We start from the raw sequence: 19,120 nt of genomic DNA, 5'->3' as shown, positions 1-19,120 counted from the left end.
GGAAGAGAGAGTTATACCCACTAAAGGGTTTATTATTGAATTCGATTATGTTGTCAGGACTCAGGAGAATAAAAGAGTAAGCTCAACGTTGACCTTGATTATCAAAAATACAAAAATTAATATAATCGCAATAGTGTAATTGGGATATTAGATGATTTAAGTTAATTAATCGAATCTAAACCAAAAATTAAAAAGTTGATTACATTTACTTTAAAAACTCTAAATTCAGAGTAAAACCCTTAACAATGAAACCTTATTTGTCCTAGTGATTTGATTTAAAAATTATTAATGTTCTTACACAGATTTGAATTTCAAATCAAAATAATAGTTTATCAATACTTATAGTATAGTTTAAAAAATGAATATTACAGGGACTATAACGAATCCGGGTCTTTGGAGTTACGAAGGGATAGCCGGAGCACATATCGTGTTTTCTGGCTTGTGCTTCTTGGCAGCTATTTGGTATTGTGTATATTGGAATCTAAAAAATTTTTGTGATGAACGCCCGACAGGCTAGCGATCAGAAAAGAAAATAGATTCTAATCTCTCTCGGCAGCTTGACAACGATGCCGAGGAACGCCTCAGCTTTGCGATTTTTTTTATTTCATTTACTAAGTAGGTTACTGTAGGAATCTTCATTTAAATCGCCGCCGTTTCTTTGACTCTTTTTTATTCTTTATACGTAGGGTTAAGTGCTATTAACTCACTGATCATACATGTGTCAAATATTTTTTAAGGACAACCATAATGTATGTCATATTTTTTATATTTGACAAGTGGCAACCCTGTAATGGAAACCGACGAAAAACCATGGGTAGTGCCCAAAACAAGATAATAAAACCCACTATCGAAAATAAGGGCATAACCGTCAATTACCTTCTAATTCGCGACTTTTCTCGAAAAAGCAACTTCGAGAGAAGCGTAACCGATTAGCGCTAAATAAGAGAAGATAATATTTACAAAAACGCCACTTTTCCTTTTTCTCTGCCTTCATTATTAGTGTTAAAAAAACTTTGATCATCGGATTGGGTGAAACATCTAACTCCAATAAAGATAAAAATAAAAATATTGAAAGTTTGATTTGAGAAACAAGTGTTAAAGTTTTCTTGATCCTCTTCTCTCTCTTTTGATGGGAGTTACTGTTTCCCGGAAAATTCACTCTTGCCATGGCTGCTAAACTGTCATTCAAGGACTCTCTAAAAGCTCTAGAAGCCGATATTCAACACGCTAACACTCTGTAAACTCTTGATTCCTCTGTTTATTCTTATCATAAATTCTCGATCTTTCCGCTTTTTTAGCTGTGTATTTTAGGTTATGTCAGGTCGGTATTGCTTTTATCTCTCCCCCCCCCCCCTTTTTATTTCTCCTCTGTTTGGTTTGCATGTAAGAGTTCCTTCTTGTTTGAATTGAAATCTGTGATGAAATTTTCAGATTCTGTTAGTTGATTAGTTCCACTAGTGGGTTTATGTGGTTGAAAAATTGTACTCTTTTATTTTTCTGGTAATTCAGTTGATATAGGGCTTATGTAGATACTAACTGTTTTAGCTCACCAGCTGTGTCTTGGGATTCTTGTTCTCAACTAAGTTGACTTGAAGCTGAACATCTCAGTGACTTCTTTTTTTTTAGCTAGATCATTAATGTTTTATTGAAACCGATCCATGTCTGAGCTGCATCAGCTTTGTTTTGTGTACTGTGTCATCCATCTTATTACTTGTTATACCCCTACATGCATACTTGCATGTTTTGATGCCTTGACCAAAAAAAATATGTCTACTGTTAGTGGCGTTGGTAATGACTTATTCTTCTTCTTCTTCTCTTTTTCAAAATGAATATAAAGAGCTTTGGATTACCCGCGGGAGAAGGACGGAGCACGTGTTCAGATGAGATTATCATACAGTCCAGCTGCTCAGTTTTTTCTTTTCCTTGTACAATGGACTGATTGTCACCTCGCTGGTTCCCTCGGCTTGCTCAGAGTCCTTATCTATATGGTACCTCTTTCCCTCCTTTTAGTTTACTACATTCACCATGTTCTACTTCTTGATTGTTTGATTAACTCTTTGAGCTATGTTTGGTTCAGACTTATGCGGATGGGAAAACCACAATGTCGGTTTACGAAAGAAAAGCCAGTATCAGAGAGTTCTACGGTATATGTTCTTTTTTGCTTTTATGTAATTTTTGATATTGCTTATGCTTATACTCTTTTTTTTTTTTTTTAATTTGTAGCTGTTATATTCCCATCCTTGTTGCAACTACAAAGGGGAATCACAGACCTCGAAGACCGTAAGCAAAAAGAAGTATGCAGCATGCGATACAGAAAGAAGGACGAGGGCAAAAAATGTGAGCTCTCCGAGATTGAGATGGAGAGGGAAGAAGAATGTGGAATCTGTATGGAGATGAACAGCTTGGTTGTGCTGCCTAACTGTACTCACTCTCTGTGCATCAAATGCTATCGCGATTGGTAAAGTCACTAAAGTGCTCCTCTCTTTTCTTTTGAAGTGTTCTCTTTTCTGAGGAAAGTGTAATGTTTATTTATTCTCAGGAGAGGGAGGTCACTGTCATGCCCTTTCTGTAGAGACAGCCTTAAGAGAGTGGACTCGGGCGATCTCTGGATGTTCTTGGAGAACACTGATACGGCGAATCCCTCTGTGATTGCTAGAGAGAATCAGAGAAGGTTGTTTGTGTACATAGAGAAGTTACCACTGGTGGTTCCAGATCAAGCGTTTGCTTCTTCTCCTTACGATTCTCATGTGAGGTGAAAGAAGTAAGAGAGGCGTAAACCGGGTCTGGCGAATCTTTACATGTATCTATTTATTAGAAGTTAGCAGAAGTATTTGTAATCTTGTCTTTTTAAACTCTGCTTCTTTTACCATATTTTCTTGGGAAAGTTCCACTTCCTACATGCTTTTTGTACATTTGGTTTGTGGTTCCCATTACGAACATAAACCCTTTTCTTCATGAAGTGTTTTTCACAATCAAACCATGGTTGTTACTTGTTAGCCTATTCAATTATTAAGATCAGACATTGTGTACTGCACAACCATGGTGGTAAAACAACTGTTATCCTCTTCTACTAAATGTTGTAATAAGGTTAAAACTATTTTCTCAAGGTTCTAGCTAAACGAAATCTTCAAAAGTTTAGATTAGTTGAGATGAGAAGTTTTGAAGTTTTAAGAAACGGAAACTAAAATTTAAACTATTGCCATTCAACGTCCTAATTATATGACAGTTTATCTTGCTATGGTCTATGATCTAAGGTTCACAACTTATAAAGCAAGTTACAGAAAAAAAATGGTTCACAACTTATAGGCTGTTCGAAAAAGAGAGAAAAAAAAAACCAAAAACTAATATCATGGAGGGACACTTTTATGTTGATATCAAGTGGTAATGACTTTGCATGGTCAATAGTTTCTCAGTTGGAGCTAGAATCTTTGGTAGATAAGATTCGTTGATCATTAGCCTACACAGATGCTTTTCTCTGTAAATGTGAAGTTTATTTTACAGATTGATTAATATATGAAACACACAGTCCACTATTCGGTTCTAGTCAGGAGACTGCTTCCTGAGCTTCCTGCCTATAGCTGCAAAGTACACAGGAGACTGCTTCCTGAGCTTCCTGCCTATAGCTGCAAAGTACTTGCCATTTAAATTTGCCTACTGAATCTCCATCTTAGTTTATTCTCGTGACCCATCAGCTCCATACCTATTCTGCTATACAGTCAGAACCAAACGTTATACACAAACAATTATGTATATGTATATCATCAAAAACCGATATATCGGACCATATTAGTTTTGTTTTTGGTTTTATGGTTTATCTCTCTTTAATGGTTAGTAATGTATAATAAACAAAATGGTGCAGTAACTTTTATATATATATATATATATATCTATCTATTTATATAAAGTAGTGTTTATTCACTCAAGAGGCTGTCACATCAGATTCCAGCTAGAAAAGTCGAGCATTCTCAAGGTGACACGTGTCTCATCCCTTCGAAGTCTGCGTTTCATTAACGGGAAAATGAAATTGATGCGGGCTTATTTTAGTCACTTGGACTGCAACTTACATGATCTAAGCCCACCATCTTTTATCTTCGTTTTCTAAACCGTGAAAAAAACATGTCTAGGTTGCGGCTGTTCTTGAACTCTGTGATTTTGAATTGACAATGGAGCTCCAGTTAAGTTACAGAGGACGACTATTCCGGCCAATCTCCGTTGTAAGCAATTAAAATCAGAAACGGTACCTAATCCAACCGGATTCAATCAATGTCATTAAAGTTCTTCTTAACTCCATCTCCTCCACTCTTTCCACAATTTCTCATTCAATGTTCTCATCTTTCTTCAAGTCGGTGAATTTACATATATAAATAGGTGAGCCTTGATTCTGTAAACCTCACCATTTCATTCTCCCCCCTCACAATCATATTAACTCTAAAAACTTTTCAGAGAACAATGGCAAAAGAGCTCTGGCATATGAGAGAAAGCCCAAAACTTCCCAGAGAAAGACAGTCGCTCCAAACCCTCTGTACTCATCATGCTCGAAAAGCTCTGCACTCCTCTCTCTGCCGCTGCCTCTGAAGAAATCACCCTCACTACTCCTCAGCACCACCACCAAGTTCTCTCCGATCAAAACGAAGCCGTGGACAACATAGCTGGCATTCCAGATGAAGTGAAATTGGAGGAAGATGAAAGTACCAAAACAAAAGAAAAGGAGAGGAAGATAATAACAATGGCGGCGTTGATTTCTATAGAAGAAGAAGCTTTAAATAATTAGGTTTGTAGGCACACGTACACACATGACACACGGTGAAAGAGACCACTTTGGTTCAACAGTTAATTACCAATTGGTTAAGTAAACCAGTTCGCTACAGTTTAAAAAAAAACAGAGAATGCTTTGTTAACAAAACCAACTGGTTAAGCAAACCGGGTTAAGTAAAATTTTATGTTATAAATAAAAAAAAATCAAAAAATCAATACCTCAACATTCTAAATATATATATATATATATAAATAGAATGAAATGATTTATATATATAGAAAATTTTATTATTTATTTTATATTTTATATTTAAATGTACTTATTAAATATCTCGAATGAATATAATCTTAATTAATTTTTAATATATATAGGCAATTGTATTATTTATTTAAATTTTAAATTTAAAACTTTAAATTCAATGTATATTTATTTAAATTTTAAATTTAAAACTTTAAATTCAATGTACTTATTCAATTTTAAAATGAATGTAATTTTTTAATTAAACAAAAACATTGTTTTCATCAAAATCCTAGGATAATAAAATTTAATACATTTCTATTTCGTATATTTTCAAATACGAATTTAATATTTAAATAAATATAAATGCAGTAACAAACATTTTCATCATTATAATATCCAATTTTATTGTTTTAAATAATTTTATAATATTCGTATAAATATTTATATATATATATAGATCTAATAAACAAAAAATTATTTAACAGTAAATACAATCAAGTTACTCAATACATAATTAAATTATTGTAAAAATTATATTAAATAAATTAGTTAGTAAAAATTATTTCAAAAATTCTAATCAATTATTTTGATACTGTGGTTAACTTCATATTTATATAATAATACATATAAGATTCTAACAAACATGTGTGTATATATATATATATATATAAGTTATTTCTTTTATATCATCTAAAGATTTAATTTTAGGAAAAAATGTATAAGAAAAATAAAAAAAACAATTTATTTCATGAAAAATATATATATATATGAGAGAAAAATAACTTTATTTTACTTATTATTTATAACACCACTGATGACAAAAAAAAAACCACTGAATTCAATCCATAGTAGTGTTTTTTTTATAAACATTACGTATTTTTATTAAATTAAAATAAAAATTAAGAGAAACCAAATAATTATAATTTAAAATATTGTAATAACTCGACATAATAAAATTCTAAAATGAATATTAAAATAAATAGTTAAAATAATTGTGAAAAAATTATGAAAATAAATTAAATTTTACTTCCAACTTAAGATACTTCAAATAAGTTTATAGGTGTTCAGTTTGGAGCTAATATTTTTAAATGAAAATGGAAGTTGAGCCGAGTGCTGAATATACATGCCCAGCAGACACTTAAGATCCCAAATTAGAGCAACTCACAATTAACCAACAAATTATGAATCACTAATTTTAAAAAAAAAATACAATAAGAAAACTCATATACACCTCAAACATAATTCCAACAAACTCTAATATTAGTTGAGACCATAAACGTCAAAATATATCGCTCTTGCAAAACGAACATAAAATACACACATGAAAATATACAATTATATAATTAAAAAAATTACATGCAAATCAAATTCCGCGCGTAGCGCGGACCGACCCTAGTATATATATATATATGTGTGTGTTTATATATGTATATTATTTGTTGCTGGTCTCTTTCATCAAGCCCGCCTAATCTGAAGAAACATCTAGTAAGAAAGGACAACACCCAAATCATAGCTTTACTGGGAAAACATTAGTTAGAACTTAGAAGGTATTTATTTTCCTATAGTTATAAGCAAGACATTATTGAAAATTTATGTTTTAGAGTACGTTACTCAAAAGCATTTAGTATAAAAAAATTGCAGTCAAGTAGTCAACTAATAATTAATTCCTTGCATAACTATATTCCATGTTTTCATTTGGTGGCTTTTAGATTACCATTGATGGGTCTCTCCATCTACTACTTCGTCAGTTACACATTTACAAAAATAATTTAGATTACCATTGATGGTCTTTTCGGGATATAAATAATTTCTTAGATAATTACTACTTAGCTAAAGATTAACCCACTAATCCTTCCCGCCTTTTCATCCCTCCTCTCAACTTCCATTTGACACATTACACGTTGTTGACTAGCTCATTATATTATTATCAGTCTTTGCTATTTAGATATTATCATTTAGTTGAAATGTGTTGCTTATATTGAACAAAAGAAAATGAAGACTGACAAAAATTCATAAGTTTTATGCCAAACAAGTAATCTTTAGAAAATTATTGGATATTATTCTATAATCAACTTATATTCTTCAAAATAATAATGGCGTCATATAGAGTATATTTGTAATTGGAAGGATTTTGGAGAAATATTGATATGAAATTTTGTGACTAATAGGGATGGATACATATAGTAATCAATTAAATATCAATATTTTGTATTTATCATATTTTGTAGTTTTTCTTATATATCTTTTTTATTTTTGACTTCGAAGAAATAAAAATTTATTCTGTATAAACTAAAAAATTGAGACCTATAACGTTAATTTATAAACAAAATATCAGAATTAATGGAATTTAATGGCTCATTGAGTTTATATTCCTTGTTTACTAGCTAAACTTCTCTCATATTCCTTGTTACTTAGCTAAACTCACTCCTTTGTGTTCACCACTCCATTCTATTAATCTTCTCTCTCTTTTTTTTCCATGGAGCACCGGCGCATTGCCCACGGCGCAGCGCCTCCGTTGACCGCCGTGGAGAGATTTTTATACGGCCAAAACAATGATGCCTTGAGTACCAAGAAACAAAAGGCTCCTAAAGAACGACAACCACCGATCGTGAGAAGGACAGCGGTGACTGAGATTGTAAACGATAACAAAGAGAACACGACGTTTGGTCCAAAGAAGGAGAAACACTTGGTCGTTCATGGCCGAAGCCCTAATGGGGGCATGGTCGTCAAAGATGCAACCACGAAGAAGCGACCATACAAGAATCTTATCAAAGGGCAATGGACAACGGAAGAAGACAGGTATATACTGGTAGATATGTATTTATGCTTTTTACATAGATTTATGCATGCGTCTATATGAAAAATCTAAGTTTATAGTTATGCGTTTGTAATTAAACACGAACATATATGCATAGAAAGTTGATTAAGTTGGTGAGGCAACATGGGGAGAGGAAATGGGCAATAGTCTCGGAAAAACTTGAGGGAAGAGCAGGCAAACAATGTCGTGAGAGATGGCATAATCATCTCCGTCCTGATATCAAGGTTTTTTCTGACATCTCTCTATATATTATAGCTTTTTTTTTTTGTTTTATATGTAACGTAAGTTTTATTAGATCTAGGGTTCTAACATAAGTCTCTATCTTTCTATGTGTTTTGTCGTTTGCCTTTCCAGAAAGATGGATGGAGCGAAGAAGAAGAGAGGGTTCTTGTAGAAGCACACACAAGAATCGGGAACAAGTGGGCAGAGATCGCAAAACTCATACCTGGACGCACCGAGAACTCTATCAAGAATCATTGGAACGCGACTAAACGACGCCAAAACTCAAAACGCGAAAAGAAACGCCAAGCAAACGCTGATAATAATGATAGCGATCTCTCTCCACCAGCTAAAAGGCCTTGTATTCTCCAAGACTACATCAAAAGCATCGACAACAATAACAAGGACAATGACGATAACAAGAATGAGAACTCCATTAGTGTTTTTTCTACACCAAATCTCGATCAGATCTATTCTGATGGAGATTCTGCATCGTCGGTCCTTGGCGATCCGTATGATGAAGAGCTGGTTTACCTACAAAACATCTTTGAAAACCACCCGGCTTCTCTTGACAACATGGGTCTGAGCCAAGCATCTGATGAGGTGAACCAGTCTTCATCATCTGACTTCATGATCAAGAACCCTAACCCTAACTACCACAACGTTGTTCAGACTCATCATCATGATCAGGGAATGGTCTCCGTTCCAGCGAACACTCCGCACCTTGCGTCTGATATCTACTTGTCTTACTTGCTGAATGGTACGACGTCGTCCTACGCCGACCCTTATTTTCCGTCTTCCTCATCTTCCACGTCATCCACCACCGTTGAGCAGGGAGTCCATTACGAGTTTCTTGTGCCTCAAGCTAACTCTACTGGTGAAAGGAGAGATATGGATCTGATAGAGATGATCTCTGCTTCTACACAAGGGAGCAACATCTCCTCCTTCCCATTATTCTAGCTGCCAACATGATCATGTGATACTATGCGATCATCATTATGATCATTCTCTATCTTCTCTCCCTTTGTTTAATGTTTTGTTTTCTTAAAAAATTCCCTAGATCATAAGATACAAGCTTCTTCTCGTATCAAAATAATTAGGGTTTATCTGGTTCTTTTTTATCTAATACTTTCTTCGTTTTATTGGTTAATCTTTTTTTCATTTCAACTTATGTTTTTTCACGTAATTTACTGGTTGTTTAGTTTGAGATTAGTGATTCTCACTTACGTTACGAAATTGATATATTAGTCTAAATTAAGTCCATTAATTCAATTAAAAATATAACCACTAGACTTTTATTCAAAAAGAGTTGAGCAAACTCAAACAAACAAAGGTACAGAAACTGCATATATTATAATACGTGTCTTGCAGTGAAGTAAAACAAACGAAAAGTAGGTTGCTTACAACAATTTAAACTTCAAATGACAAACATATTCTCCAAACTCAAACATATATATTATCTTTAACATTAATCACGCACTAACCACCTCACCGCGAGGCTGCAAGTAGACATGTAGCCCGTTCTTCATGAAGAGCGACAGCGACATCTTCTGCTCGACGCGGTGACCGGGAACTGGAAACAGCCGGTAACGGAGGAGAACGGCTGAAGCCACCGACTTCATCTGGAGATAAGCCAAGTCTTTTCCCAAGCAAGTCCTTGGTCCGGCGTTAAACGCTACGAACTTGTAACCATCATTAGGAGTCTCGAACCGGTCACCTTCGGCCGTGAGCCACCGTTCTGGACGGAACTCGAGACAGTCTTGGCCCCAAATTGTTTTCATTCGTCCGATCGAGTAAATCGAGTAGGTTACCGTCGAGCCTTTTGGCACGAAAGTTCCGTCAGGCAAAACGTCGTCGGCGATGACGTACTTGAAATCCTGCATGGTATTTGGAGCGTTACTGATTATTAACCTGGACTCTTAATCAGTCTTATATCTAGACGGTTCTTAACTTTTCTTTGTTAAAAATTAAGAAACGGTTCTTAGCCAGCCCCAACCTAAGAGTTCGTGTTAATCATGGTCTTACGATTTGAGTGACAAAAACAGCTAAAATAAATTTAATGATTGTTTTGCGTCAAATTTTGCCATGTTCTTTTGGTAAACAATAACTCAAATTAAGTAAAAGTCAAATGTGATTTTAACCGTCATTTGATAGTACTAGCTAGCAGCCAAGGGTTAAGAAAAATAAATCTTTGAATTGTGATATTCAGCTTAAAAAGAAAATTTATATTCAGCTTAAAAAGAAAATTTTTATTCAGCTTAAAATAAAAATTAATTGAATTAACTAGTCAATTTTAGAGAATTATTTCAGGAACTTTTGTGAAACTTAGTATGTAGTATATATTTAGAAATATATCAATATTTACGTAGTAATTAATTATGACTACGTTAATTTTACGCATCTCTCCTGGCCATATGCGTTATGAATAATATTCCCATGAACGAAATAATCAAAAATTAAATAATTGTATTTTCACCTGAGGCACAGAAGGGTATAAACGCAGCGTTTCAGCCAAAGCAGCCTTGAGGTAGACCAGCCTATCTGCCTCGTCGAACTCCAACGGCGTCTCCGTCCACTTCCCCTGATCACTACCACGTGTCTCTTTCAGAACCGTCGATAACTCCTCAACGATCTTCTTCTCCACCTCAAAGTTGTTCATGACGAGCCAAAAGAACCAGCTCAGAGCAACTGAAGAAGTGTCACGACCCGCGAGGACAAAGTTAAGCGCGATACGCTGAAGAACATCAGTCGCAAGAACGTTACCGTTAACGTCACGTTTCTTCATGAAACGTGACAAAAGATCATCGGAAGGAGAGTTTTTCCGAGCGTCGATTGCATCATTCATGTAAGTCTCAACGATCTCAAGGCTCTTCTTGAGCTTATCCTCCGAGCCAATCTCCATGGCTTTCTGAATCCTCCACAAGAAACCGGTGTAGAGAAGCCTCTTTAGAGTAGCCTCGGTCGCAGTGTCAAACGCCACTGAGAATGGATTCACCGGGAGGTCCGGTGATAGCGTCTCCGGATCTTTCCCAAAAGTCAAACCACAAATATTGTCAAAAGTCAACCTCAAAAACAAATCTTGAAGATCAACCGGTTTGTTGTCCTTAACCGCCCGGTCTAATATAAGCCATAACCGGTTCTTGATAGCCCCGTTAACCCACCGAGCCATGGCTTGTCTAAGAGTCCTTGTAGTGAACTCAAGCGCTGCGGTCTTACGTTGCATGAGCCATGTGTCACCATCGCTGTTGAAGATTCCTTGTCCTAATAGATCGTGGAAAGCCGCTCGCCACATCGGACCTTTTGGGTAGTTATCGAACCTTGTCTTAAGAATATGCTCGACGTTTTTGGGGTGACACGTCACGGTGTAAAAACCTTGCGTCTTGGCCACGAAAGGTATCACCATGGTGCTTGTTTGGTACGTGCCGCCAGTGGCTCGGAGGTTATCAGCGATCCAATCATGGACTCGGTTCCGGTTAGCGATCAGATACGGCAGGCTTCCGACGATAGGTAAGACTTTGGGACCGGTTAGTCTCCTGGAGATGAAGTAGAACCATATAGCGTAGATCGATATAGCGGCTACGGCGTAGCCGGTTAAGATAGGGTTTAGGGCTTCCATTTTTGGGTTTAGGCTATTTGTTTTTGTTGTATGGAGAGATTGGTGCGAGACATATATATGGTGAAGGAGAGGGGTGTGTTTTATATGTAGAAACGAGAGATATTTTTTACCATAAGCTATAACAAGAAAAGCATTTTTGTTTTCCAATTAGGAGAAAGTAGTTGGGACATTTTTAATTTGGGTTGATAAGAATTTTATGTGTATGGTTTGGGTTGGGCTAATAGAACACGAAAGCAAAATTAACTGTCCCGTTTGAATTTAGTTATGATTTTTTGAGCATCGAATATCCAACTTATTTATCAATAAAATACTTTATTTTATATGAAATCAGCCTAGCAATGAGATCTCTGCTTCGAGAATAAAGATTTGGTCAATGGTAGTTTAGCCCACTATAAGAAATTCAGTTTGCTTGGAGTCGAACACTTCCAGAGTAAAAACACACTTGCGAAAGATTGTTTTCCATTTTCTTTTATTTGTCGCATTATTGTTGATAATAAATTAGACATTCAGACTCGTATAAAATTTTGGCTGGCCATGTTCGTTTTTGTATATGTCTCAAAAATCAGAATACCTAGGAGAAATATTCAGCTGATAAAAACATGAGCTAATCCAAAATGCTATACACATTTCAAGTACTTAGCTATTATCTAATCCAAGAAAATATTTTAGAAAACCTATGCTTGAAGATATATTCCCAATATAAGCCTCAGTAAAAGAAAAGATACATTGCCAATATGTTTTCCAAAACTCTTTGCAGTCAAAATTTCAGATCACCCAACCTAACAAAGAAATATGTTTCCTCCTTTATTAAAATCTAATAAATCATGATATTATTCCTTAAGATTCACTAGCTTTTGGGATTATATGGGTTAATAGTCTATTAATTTTTGTTTTTTGGCTAAATAATATATAATTTGTTTATTAATTTAGTTACTAGAATTTCTTGTGTTGGTTGTTCATGATTTATATTTTAACTTTTGATAAAATTTTAACTTTACATAAGATTTTTATTGATTTGTAAGTGTTTTTTACTTTCTTAATTTTAAAATCTACTTGTCTGATCTAAAGATTTTGGAAAATTGGATTTGTAGATTTTATTTTTTTGAAAAACTGGGCTGTTTTAAAAATGAATGAAAAATAACCAGAGTTATTAAAAAACTACTTTTTTATCAACAACTAAATTTGTTTTTTTCTGGTTTGTCATTTTTATTTCCTCTTATACAAAACAAGCATGGAGCGAAAATGCAAACCACCTGAAACAGAGGATCTCCAGACAATGAAAAGCTGTCTAACTTTAGAAACCCCATTTATCAACTTTTTGTGTGATGCTATACATTCTTTGCTAGATCTTGCAATGAAAAACACCCAAATATTGATCATGTTTCTATAGATTTTTTTATCGATCTCGTCTATAGATAGTGATTGTATGGAAAATGGGTATTAACGTGAAGGAGACCGGTGCAACAATATGGAAAGTTTTTAGATTCTCAATGAACACAAGCATCAAATTCATGAGAAACCACCCGGTCTCGTCAGGGGTTTCCATGTTTTTACTTGCGCTATACGTCATCCTTCCTTCATTGTTCTTCTTCTTGATATACTCGTCGCCGGTTCTTGCTTGTGGTGTAGTGTATGCCCGAGAAAAGATGGGATTGAGTATTCCATCTTCAGGATCAAAGAGTTGTGGAGGAGAAAAGGATGGTGTTAGATGTTACTTAAGACAACAAAGAAGTGTTAGACGAAACGCTAGAATGCAAGTTGAAGAATGGGACTCACAAACAAGCGAGGAAGAGAAGGACAAAGTTATCTTGACCTCTCTTTACAATGAACTTCTCGGTCGTAAACCACATTTCGAGGAGTCTCCTAAAGCAATAGAAACAGAAGTTGTAGAAGACAATGAGAAGTCTGTTGGTGAGGAAGACTCGCAAATGTCTTATGTTAACGTTGAAGAACCAATGGTTTGCAATAGGGTCAAAGAAGAGAAAGAAGAGATGAGGGAGGAGATGAGCAATTCTAATGAACATGGGGTTTCAGAGATTGATAGAGATAGGAGACTAGAGAGTCTAATAGCAAGAAGAAGAACAAAACGTCTCTTCAAACTAGCTCTTCATCAACATAATAAGCATCAAGCTGAGGAAACAGCTAGGTCTACACATAACAGCAACCTTCGTGTTAACATTCCAGGGAAAAATAACAACAACCCTTTTGAAAAACGTCGAAACTACTATCCATCAGATGATGATAGTACTGTTATGGGATTACAATTTCCATCCTCAGCACCTTCTGTGATGTTACAAGCTAGAAACCCTTTTGACATTCCTTATGATCCTCAAGAGGAAAGACCTATTCTTAGTGGAGACAGCTTTGATCAAGAGTTTTCATTTTTGGACCATAAAGATATGTTCCTCTCTCGTCATGAGAGTTTCTCTCGCTTTGATCTTTTCTCTCCAAAACGTTTAGGTAACATGTTCTTAAAGTTATTATTTGTATATACTCAATGAGTAATGATTTTTTTTTGTTTTCAACAGATTTGGAGAATGAATATGAACAAAATACAATAGAAGATGACAATAAATGTGTTGAGAGTGGAAAGCTAGAAGTGAATAATGAGACAGATTCAAACAATGAAGATGATGATGATGATTCAAGCTGTTCAGAAGAAAGTGAGTCAGAACACAACCGTTTCAACAAAGCAGAACTCAGAGAAGCTATTAGCCACACCATGGATAACTATCCTAGTTTTCTTGTGAATCAAGCAAGAAATAACATCCCAAGCCCGTTACCTAGAGGCTTAGCACCGCCAAAAATTGATGATAACAATATGTTTTATGCTCGTAGACGCGAACATTCGCACAGTAGAACATTCTCCATGGCCTCAGATATGCAAGTGGAGGTTTCAGAGATTGGTTCACCTCCTACTATGGTTGATTGGCTTGATGAATGGTCTAATGACGGGGAGTCCTATATTTATGATACTGATATTGATAGAGAAGTCATACGCGGTGAAGAATCATGCAAGAGTGTCTCTAGCCAATGTGAATCAAAAGAGGATAATAGTTGGCTAGAGACTAAACCAGTGGCAGAACACCTAAGAATGACTGATGATATGTATACAAGAAGTCAAGCTGAAGAGAATTTTGACCAGAAATTTTCTAGTTTGAGTGATGTTTCTAAGCCAACAAGAGGTTTGTTGTTCCATACAAGCGTGTCATTGTCGTCTATAACAGAAGAACCTGAAACAATCTTTGACTCGGTGGATGGGGGAACCTCAGAGAATATGAACATCTTGACTACAAATTTAGCTGACCAGATATCTCCAGATTCATCTAGGAAGAAGTTTCTTGATGAGGAAGTTATTGATGTGCAACCATTAGAAAATAGTGATCTTTGTGGATCTCCTAAGATTATGGATTCAGATATCATTGATCACCAACAGAAAGACCAAATATTGAATAGTATTCAAGGAGAGTATGGTACAAATCAGATCCATATGAAGAATGAGAACACAAAACCAAAGGAATATGAGGCAACTCAGAGCTTATTGGATGCTTCTTTAGACATTCCGTATATACAATCATTTGAAAGAGAGACAAATGAAGAAGAAGATGATGAGGAACCAGAGTTAAATAATTTTACGAAAGAAGTAACAATACAAACAGAAGATAAGACACTTCAAGGTGACTTGAAGAGTTCTCCATCCCATGTTCTTACAAAACTACTAGAAAGTGAGGCCACGGTAGAGAACGGTCTGGAATTAGGTAAAAGTACTGATGCGTATGCAAAGCCAATAGCGCTTGAGAAAAGACATGACGTCTTGGAAGCATCTTCGAGCCATTCTTCACAATTACTTGAGGATTACGGAAATGCAGAAAATGGTAGTGATTTGTTTCTTCTACAAGTTCAAGACTCTTATAACTCAGCATTGGATGAGTCAACTGAACATCCACTCTCTAATGAAGTAGAAAGTTCACGATTATCGAAAGATCTTTGTGGTGAATCAGCCCAAGAGTTCAACAATATAACGAATGTTGAGGAAGAATCAACAGCTTCAGAAGGGACTCATAACTCACAAGGTTCACAACCATGGACTCAACAGGTTTTACCCACTTTTCTAATCATCTTTGAAAACAAGCTTTCTTTCACTATTGTTGGCTTATGATTCCAAGTTTTGTAATTGTTTTTATTTATTTATTGAATAGCACGGTACTGATTCTTCTGAAAGAATATCAGCTAGAACATTAGAGATCACCCAGCAACCAGAGCATAGTGATGCTATTTATTCAAACACCGTCTCTCAAGATACCACTGATGAAGATATATTTGCCAAGGACTCAACTGCTACTGAGAAGAATGACGAAGAGAAACTAAAACCTGATGAGCAAGTTATAGAACAAGCTGTGGAAAAGGAATTAGAGCTTGATTTACAATCAATGCACCATAACACTGGTTTAGTCTCTAAAGAAGATGATGAAGAATCCAAGAAAGTGAATGGGGCAGTGCACAAGGCCGAGACCACGACAGCAAAGACAGAAACAGAGACTTAGGGTTAGTCACGTAATTCATATTGGACATAGTTATGAGGGAGAAATCATAGATAATCACAGATAGTTCATATTCATTTTTATAACCAAATGCTTATTATTTTTCGGAAGACTAGCGTGTTGATGCTACACACATATCAGATAATATTTTCATTGTTATATATATGTTGATTACTAATTTTGTTAGCTTTTAGTATTATCAATGCAAAAAGCAGGGCAGCTATGTATTATATGATTAAAATAGTCTATTTGTTGCAACACAATACACTGAACAAATCTCTGCAAATACGACTAAAGGTGGCTTAGTATAGAGAGAATTGAACCCAAACAATGAACAAAAGAAATTAATAAGGACGTATATCTTTGGTCCTGCAGAGATAGAAAAGGGGGTACCAAATTATTGTCAATAGATTGATTGCATTGTTCTCAAACATTGTCCGTGTTATAACTTCAAGTGGTTTTTTTTTTTTTTGCTTTAACTTCAAGTGGTTGTTGAAAACATTGTTTGGTTGATTGAGACGAACCAATGAATAATGCCATAATGCGTGATGCATAAGTTATTCAAACATTAAACGACAGCATTTGAATTCTAGAGATGACCTACTAAGTTTGTGTCTTTTTGAACCTTTTGGCTGCAACTTGTATAACATAATTTTTTTTTAATTAATTGTTTTTCATCAACAACTAACACTCGCACACTATGGAATTTTAATTCTGATTATGCATACTATTACATATATCAGACGGTGTAATGTTAGCAACATGCCAACATCTATCGTGCCTTTTCTTTTCTTCACATCAAGTGTTCTTTTTTCTTTTGCAATTTGTATTTATTTGAAAACCTTTAGGTGTAAACCATATAATAAAACATTAACGGCTTAACGTTGTAGATGAGTAAAATAACATTTAACAAATTACTAAAAAGACTAGGTTAGTAACTATCTGAACTTGGAATCAATGAAAACAATGGACGTTTATTATAACAATTTTTCAAATACGATTGTTTCATCCATATGTAAAATTAAGAATTTAACGTACACCCTTTAATTAGAGATCACGCACCACTTATAGCTGAAACATTGTGTTCTGCGCGTCATAGCAAGAATCCACGGTGTTAAACGGCCCTAGCAGAGCCTGACCATAAGAGTGAACGCCACTAATAGCGTTTCCAATCGTTATGTTGAAAGCGTCTGCATGCGTTCCATTGTTGTCCGTTTGGCTCCAAGGAAACGCGGCTAGTCTTGAACGCTGCTCTCGTGCAACGATGGAGCTCTTGCTGGTTTCCAAAGAAGCTTCGTCTTGGAGATTCACAGTGGTTATGTCGTGTATGCTTGCTCGTCTCTTGTCCTTGCCGCCGGAATGTTGCCGGATAAAGTATTTTTGGGCGTGACTAGCGACTTGTGTCGGCGTTCGTGTTATCACAAAGTTTCTAGATATGTTCCTCCAATCTCCTTTCCCGTACTTCTTCAAACCCATTAGAAATAACCTGAATATATTGTCACAAATATTTAATCAAATATATTTTCATAAAGTTATATACATTACAATTTACAAATAATATAAAGATGTAACTTGGTCAATTCAGGTTTCATAATGATGAATGCTTATAATATAGAAGAGAAATTTGTATAAAATCATCTTAAATCCGGTTTAATTTCAATTCCTAGTAAACCGGAAAAAGGACAGATGCTTACTTGTGTTCTTCCTCCGTCCAAGGAACACCTTTCTTCCGCTCCAACTCCGGCGATCTTCCGGCCGTCGACCTTTTATTACCAACCGGATGACCCGGTTTAAATCCATCACAACCACCGCCGGCGGCCCAATCAAGAGTGAAAGGGGAGGTGATGTAACCGGGAACAGGGATTAAACCGGCCTCGATGCTGCTGAGGTCAGCTTCCAGGTCGTTATACTGTTTGATGACGTCACTCACGGTCTTCCCCGGAATCGCCGCCGCTACTTTCTGCCACCGGTCAGGAGTGTTGTCGTCGTAAACTGCCAGAGCATTCTCGAACGCCTTGTTCTCAGCTACCGTCCACGTGGCGGCATCGGGAGAAGCTGCCAAGGGGACGTTGCTCTCTGTCTCCTCCATGAGCCAGTTGCCAACGGACACGTGAGACGTCGTCGCCGGTCTCAGAATCTCCATGGCCGCAAAAACTATAAACCAGCTCTGTTTTCTTTTTTCTTGTTTTTATATGAAATAATCATAGAAAGAACTCAAGAATCACTGTCAAATGATACTTCATTTTTATTTTGACTAGTGAGCTTATCAGAAATCTTTGAAATATATTGCTTAGACCCACCTTCAAGGAATCTTGAGAAGTTTCAACCTTTTTTGAGAAATAACTGATAAAATCTAGGCAAGATCTGGGTAGTGAGTCAAAAGAGAGTTTTTTTCTGGATAGCTTTGAGATTTTGCAGAGGAAAGAAAATAAATCTATTGGTTTTCCAGATTTGGTGGAACTAAAGCATGCGTGGGTTTTAAGTAGCAGAGACTCCAGAGTTGAGATTTGGTGTGGATAAAATTTCTCGGGAAAATAAACATATGGCTCCAGAAAATGAAAAATAATATTATTAATACAATTGAAGAAGCTACCTTGGAGCTTACCCAATTAGGAAAACTATAACGTGCAAGAAGAAGCAAATAAATCCATAAATGGAAAGAAAACTAACACCGAAAACCAAATTCTGAAATCTTTCTCTAGTAAAAAAAAAGAGAGAAGATGCAGAGAAAGTAGGCGATTATTTGGGTTCTTGAGAAATTAAATCTTGGGTGATGCTGTCATTTTCTTCTCTAATTATCACAGACAGTAAAAATACTTAGATTCTCGTTTTTTACTCTTACCTACTTTTCGTCACATTACATATGATTTCAGTGTGTACATCATCACCAAACTAGGTTTCTATTTTTAACCCTGTTTTAATTACATATT

General features: G+C 35.6%; 5 protein-coding genes and 1 long non-coding RNA gene across 9 annotated transcripts; 3 read left to right on the top strand and 3 right to left on the bottom strand.

Annotated features, from left to right (window-relative positions):
• Positions 1-974: 974 nt before the first annotated feature.
• On the top strand, positions 975-2,977 carry LOC106387139 (E3 ubiquitin-protein ligase AIRP2-like). The gene is made up of 5 exons (XM_013826948.3): positions 975-1,237; positions 1,838-1,988; positions 2,078-2,144; positions 2,224-2,458; positions 2,540-2,977. The coding sequence occupies exons 1-5, from the start codon at positions 1,167-1,169 to the stop codon at positions 2,754-2,756; spliced, it is 741 nt and encodes a 246-aa protein (XP_013682402.1). The 5' UTR covers positions 975-1,166; the 3' UTR covers positions 2,757-2,977.
• A 432-nt stretch (positions 2,978-3,409) lies between these two features.
• LOC125584181 lies at positions 3,410-4,946 on the bottom strand. Its single transcript, XR_007321165.1, has 2 exons — positions 4,065-4,946; positions 3,410-3,705 (listed from the first exon to the last, which is right to left on the bottom strand). It is a non-coding gene; the product is annotated as an uncharacterized LOC125584181 (long non-coding RNA).
• Positions 4,947-5,942: 996 nt separating this feature from the next.
• Positions 5,943-9,081, top strand: LOC106387547 (transcription factor MYB119). The gene is made up of 3 exons (XM_013827429.2): positions 5,943-7,795; positions 7,912-8,038; positions 8,169-9,081. The coding sequence occupies exons 1-3, from the start codon at positions 7,473-7,475 to the stop codon at positions 8,991-8,993; spliced, it is 1,275 nt and encodes a 424-aa protein (XP_013682883.2). The 5' UTR covers positions 5,943-7,472; the 3' UTR covers positions 8,994-9,081.
• A 286-nt stretch (positions 9,082-9,367) lies between these two features.
• Positions 9,368-11,898, bottom strand: LOC106387137 (cytochrome P450 86A1-like). Its single transcript, XM_013826947.3, has 2 exons — positions 10,510-11,898; positions 9,368-9,910 (listed from the first exon to the last, which is right to left on the bottom strand). The coding sequence occupies exons 1-2, from the start codon at positions 11,647-11,649 to the stop codon at positions 9,506-9,508; spliced, it is 1,545 nt and encodes a 514-aa protein (XP_013682401.2). The 5' UTR covers positions 11,650-11,898; the 3' UTR covers positions 9,368-9,505.
• A 972-nt stretch (positions 11,899-12,870) lies between these two features.
• On the top strand, positions 12,871-16,193 carry LOC106383589. The gene is made up of 3 exons (XM_048749345.1): positions 12,871-14,131; positions 14,176-15,745; positions 15,849-16,193. Exons 1-3 carry the CDS (start codon positions 13,083-13,085, stop codon positions 16,191-16,193), a joined length of 2,964 nt encoding a protein of 987 aa, XP_048605302.1. The 5' UTR covers positions 12,871-13,082.
• A 951-nt stretch (positions 16,194-17,144) lies between these two features.
• On the bottom strand, positions 17,145-18,927 carry LOC106387136 (transcription factor DIVARICATA). Of its 4 annotated transcripts, none has more exons than XM_013826946.3 (3): positions 18,796-18,927; positions 17,885-18,344; positions 17,145-17,676 (listed from the first exon to the last, which is right to left on the bottom strand). In XM_013826946.3, the coding sequence occupies exons 2-3, from the start codon at positions 18,331-18,333 to the stop codon at positions 17,256-17,258; spliced, it is 870 nt and encodes a 289-aa protein (XP_013682400.2). In that variant the 5' UTR covers positions 18,334-18,344; positions 18,796-18,927; the 3' UTR covers positions 17,145-17,255. The 4 variants fall into 4 exon arrangements, with proteins under 4 accessions (XP_013682400.2, XP_022554525.2, XP_013682399.2 ...); XM_022698804.2 differs by lacking the exon at positions 18,796-18,927 and adding an exon at positions 18,491-18,767 and having other exon boundaries at positions 17,885-18,335; XM_013826945.3 differs by lacking the exon at positions 18,796-18,927 and adding an exon at positions 18,491-18,765.
• Positions 18,928-19,120: the final 193 nt, after the last annotated feature.

Source organism: Brassica napus, chromosome C3, assembly GCF_020379485.1.
Source record: "Brassica napus cultivar Da-Ae chromosome C3, Da-Ae, whole genome shotgun sequence".
NCBI classification, from domain to species: domain Eukaryota; kingdom Viridiplantae; phylum Streptophyta; class Magnoliopsida; order Brassicales; family Brassicaceae; genus Brassica; species Brassica napus.
The sequence above is the reverse complement of the archived record's forward strand: the minus strand, read 5'-3'. Positions and strand labels throughout refer to the sequence as shown.

Bases quoted from the DNA above. Each gene is read 5' to 3' on its own strand.
- LOC106387137 (XM_013826947.3), bottom strand. From the start codon at position 11,649: ATGGAAGCCCTAAACCCTATCTTAACCGGCTACGCCGTAGCCGCTATA. The intron at 9,911-10,509 runs GTGAAAATACAA...AATACCATGCAG, and splicing joins TATACCCTTCTGTGCCTCAG to GATTTCAAGTACGTCATCGC.
- LOC106387547 (XM_013827429.2), top strand. From the start codon at position 7,473: ATGGAGCACCGGCGCATTGCCCACGGCGCAGCGCCTCCGTTGACCGCC. The intron at 7,796-7,911 runs GTATATACTGGT...ATATATGCATAG, and splicing joins TGGACAACGGAAGAAGACAG to AAAGTTGATTAAGTTGGTGA. The intron at 8,039-8,168 runs GTTTTTTCTGAC...TTGCCTTTCCAG, and splicing joins ATCTCCGTCCTGATATCAAG to AAAGATGGATGGAGCGAAGA.
- LOC106387136 (XM_013826946.3), bottom strand. From the start codon at position 18,333: ATGGAGATTCTGAGACCGGCGACGACGTCTCACGTGTCCGTTGGCAAC. The intron at 17,677-17,884 runs GTAAGCATCTGT...CAATATATTCAG, and splicing joins TGGACGGAGGAAGAACACAA to GTTATTTCTAATGGGTTTGA.
- LOC106383589 (XM_048749345.1), top strand. From the start codon at position 13,083: ATGGGTATTAACGTGAAGGAGACCGGTGCAACAATATGGAAAGTTTTT. The intron at 14,132-14,175 runs ATTTGTATATAC...TTTGTTTTCAAC, and splicing joins AACATGTTCTTAAAGTTATT to AGATTTGGAGAATGAATATG. The intron at 15,746-15,848 runs GTTTTACCCACT...TTTATTGAATAG, and splicing joins CACAACCATGGACTCAACAG to CACGGTACTGATTCTTCTGA.
- LOC106387139 (XM_013826948.3), top strand. From the start codon at position 1,167: ATGGCTGCTAAACTGTCATTCAAGGACTCTCTAAAAGCTCTAGAAGCC. The intron at 1,238-1,837 runs GTAAACTCTTGA...ATGAATATAAAG, and splicing joins ATTCAACACGCTAACACTCT to AGCTTTGGATTACCCGCGGG. The intron at 1,989-2,077 runs GTACCTCTTTCC...TGTTTGGTTCAG, and splicing joins TCAGAGTCCTTATCTATATG to ACTTATGCGGATGGGAAAAC.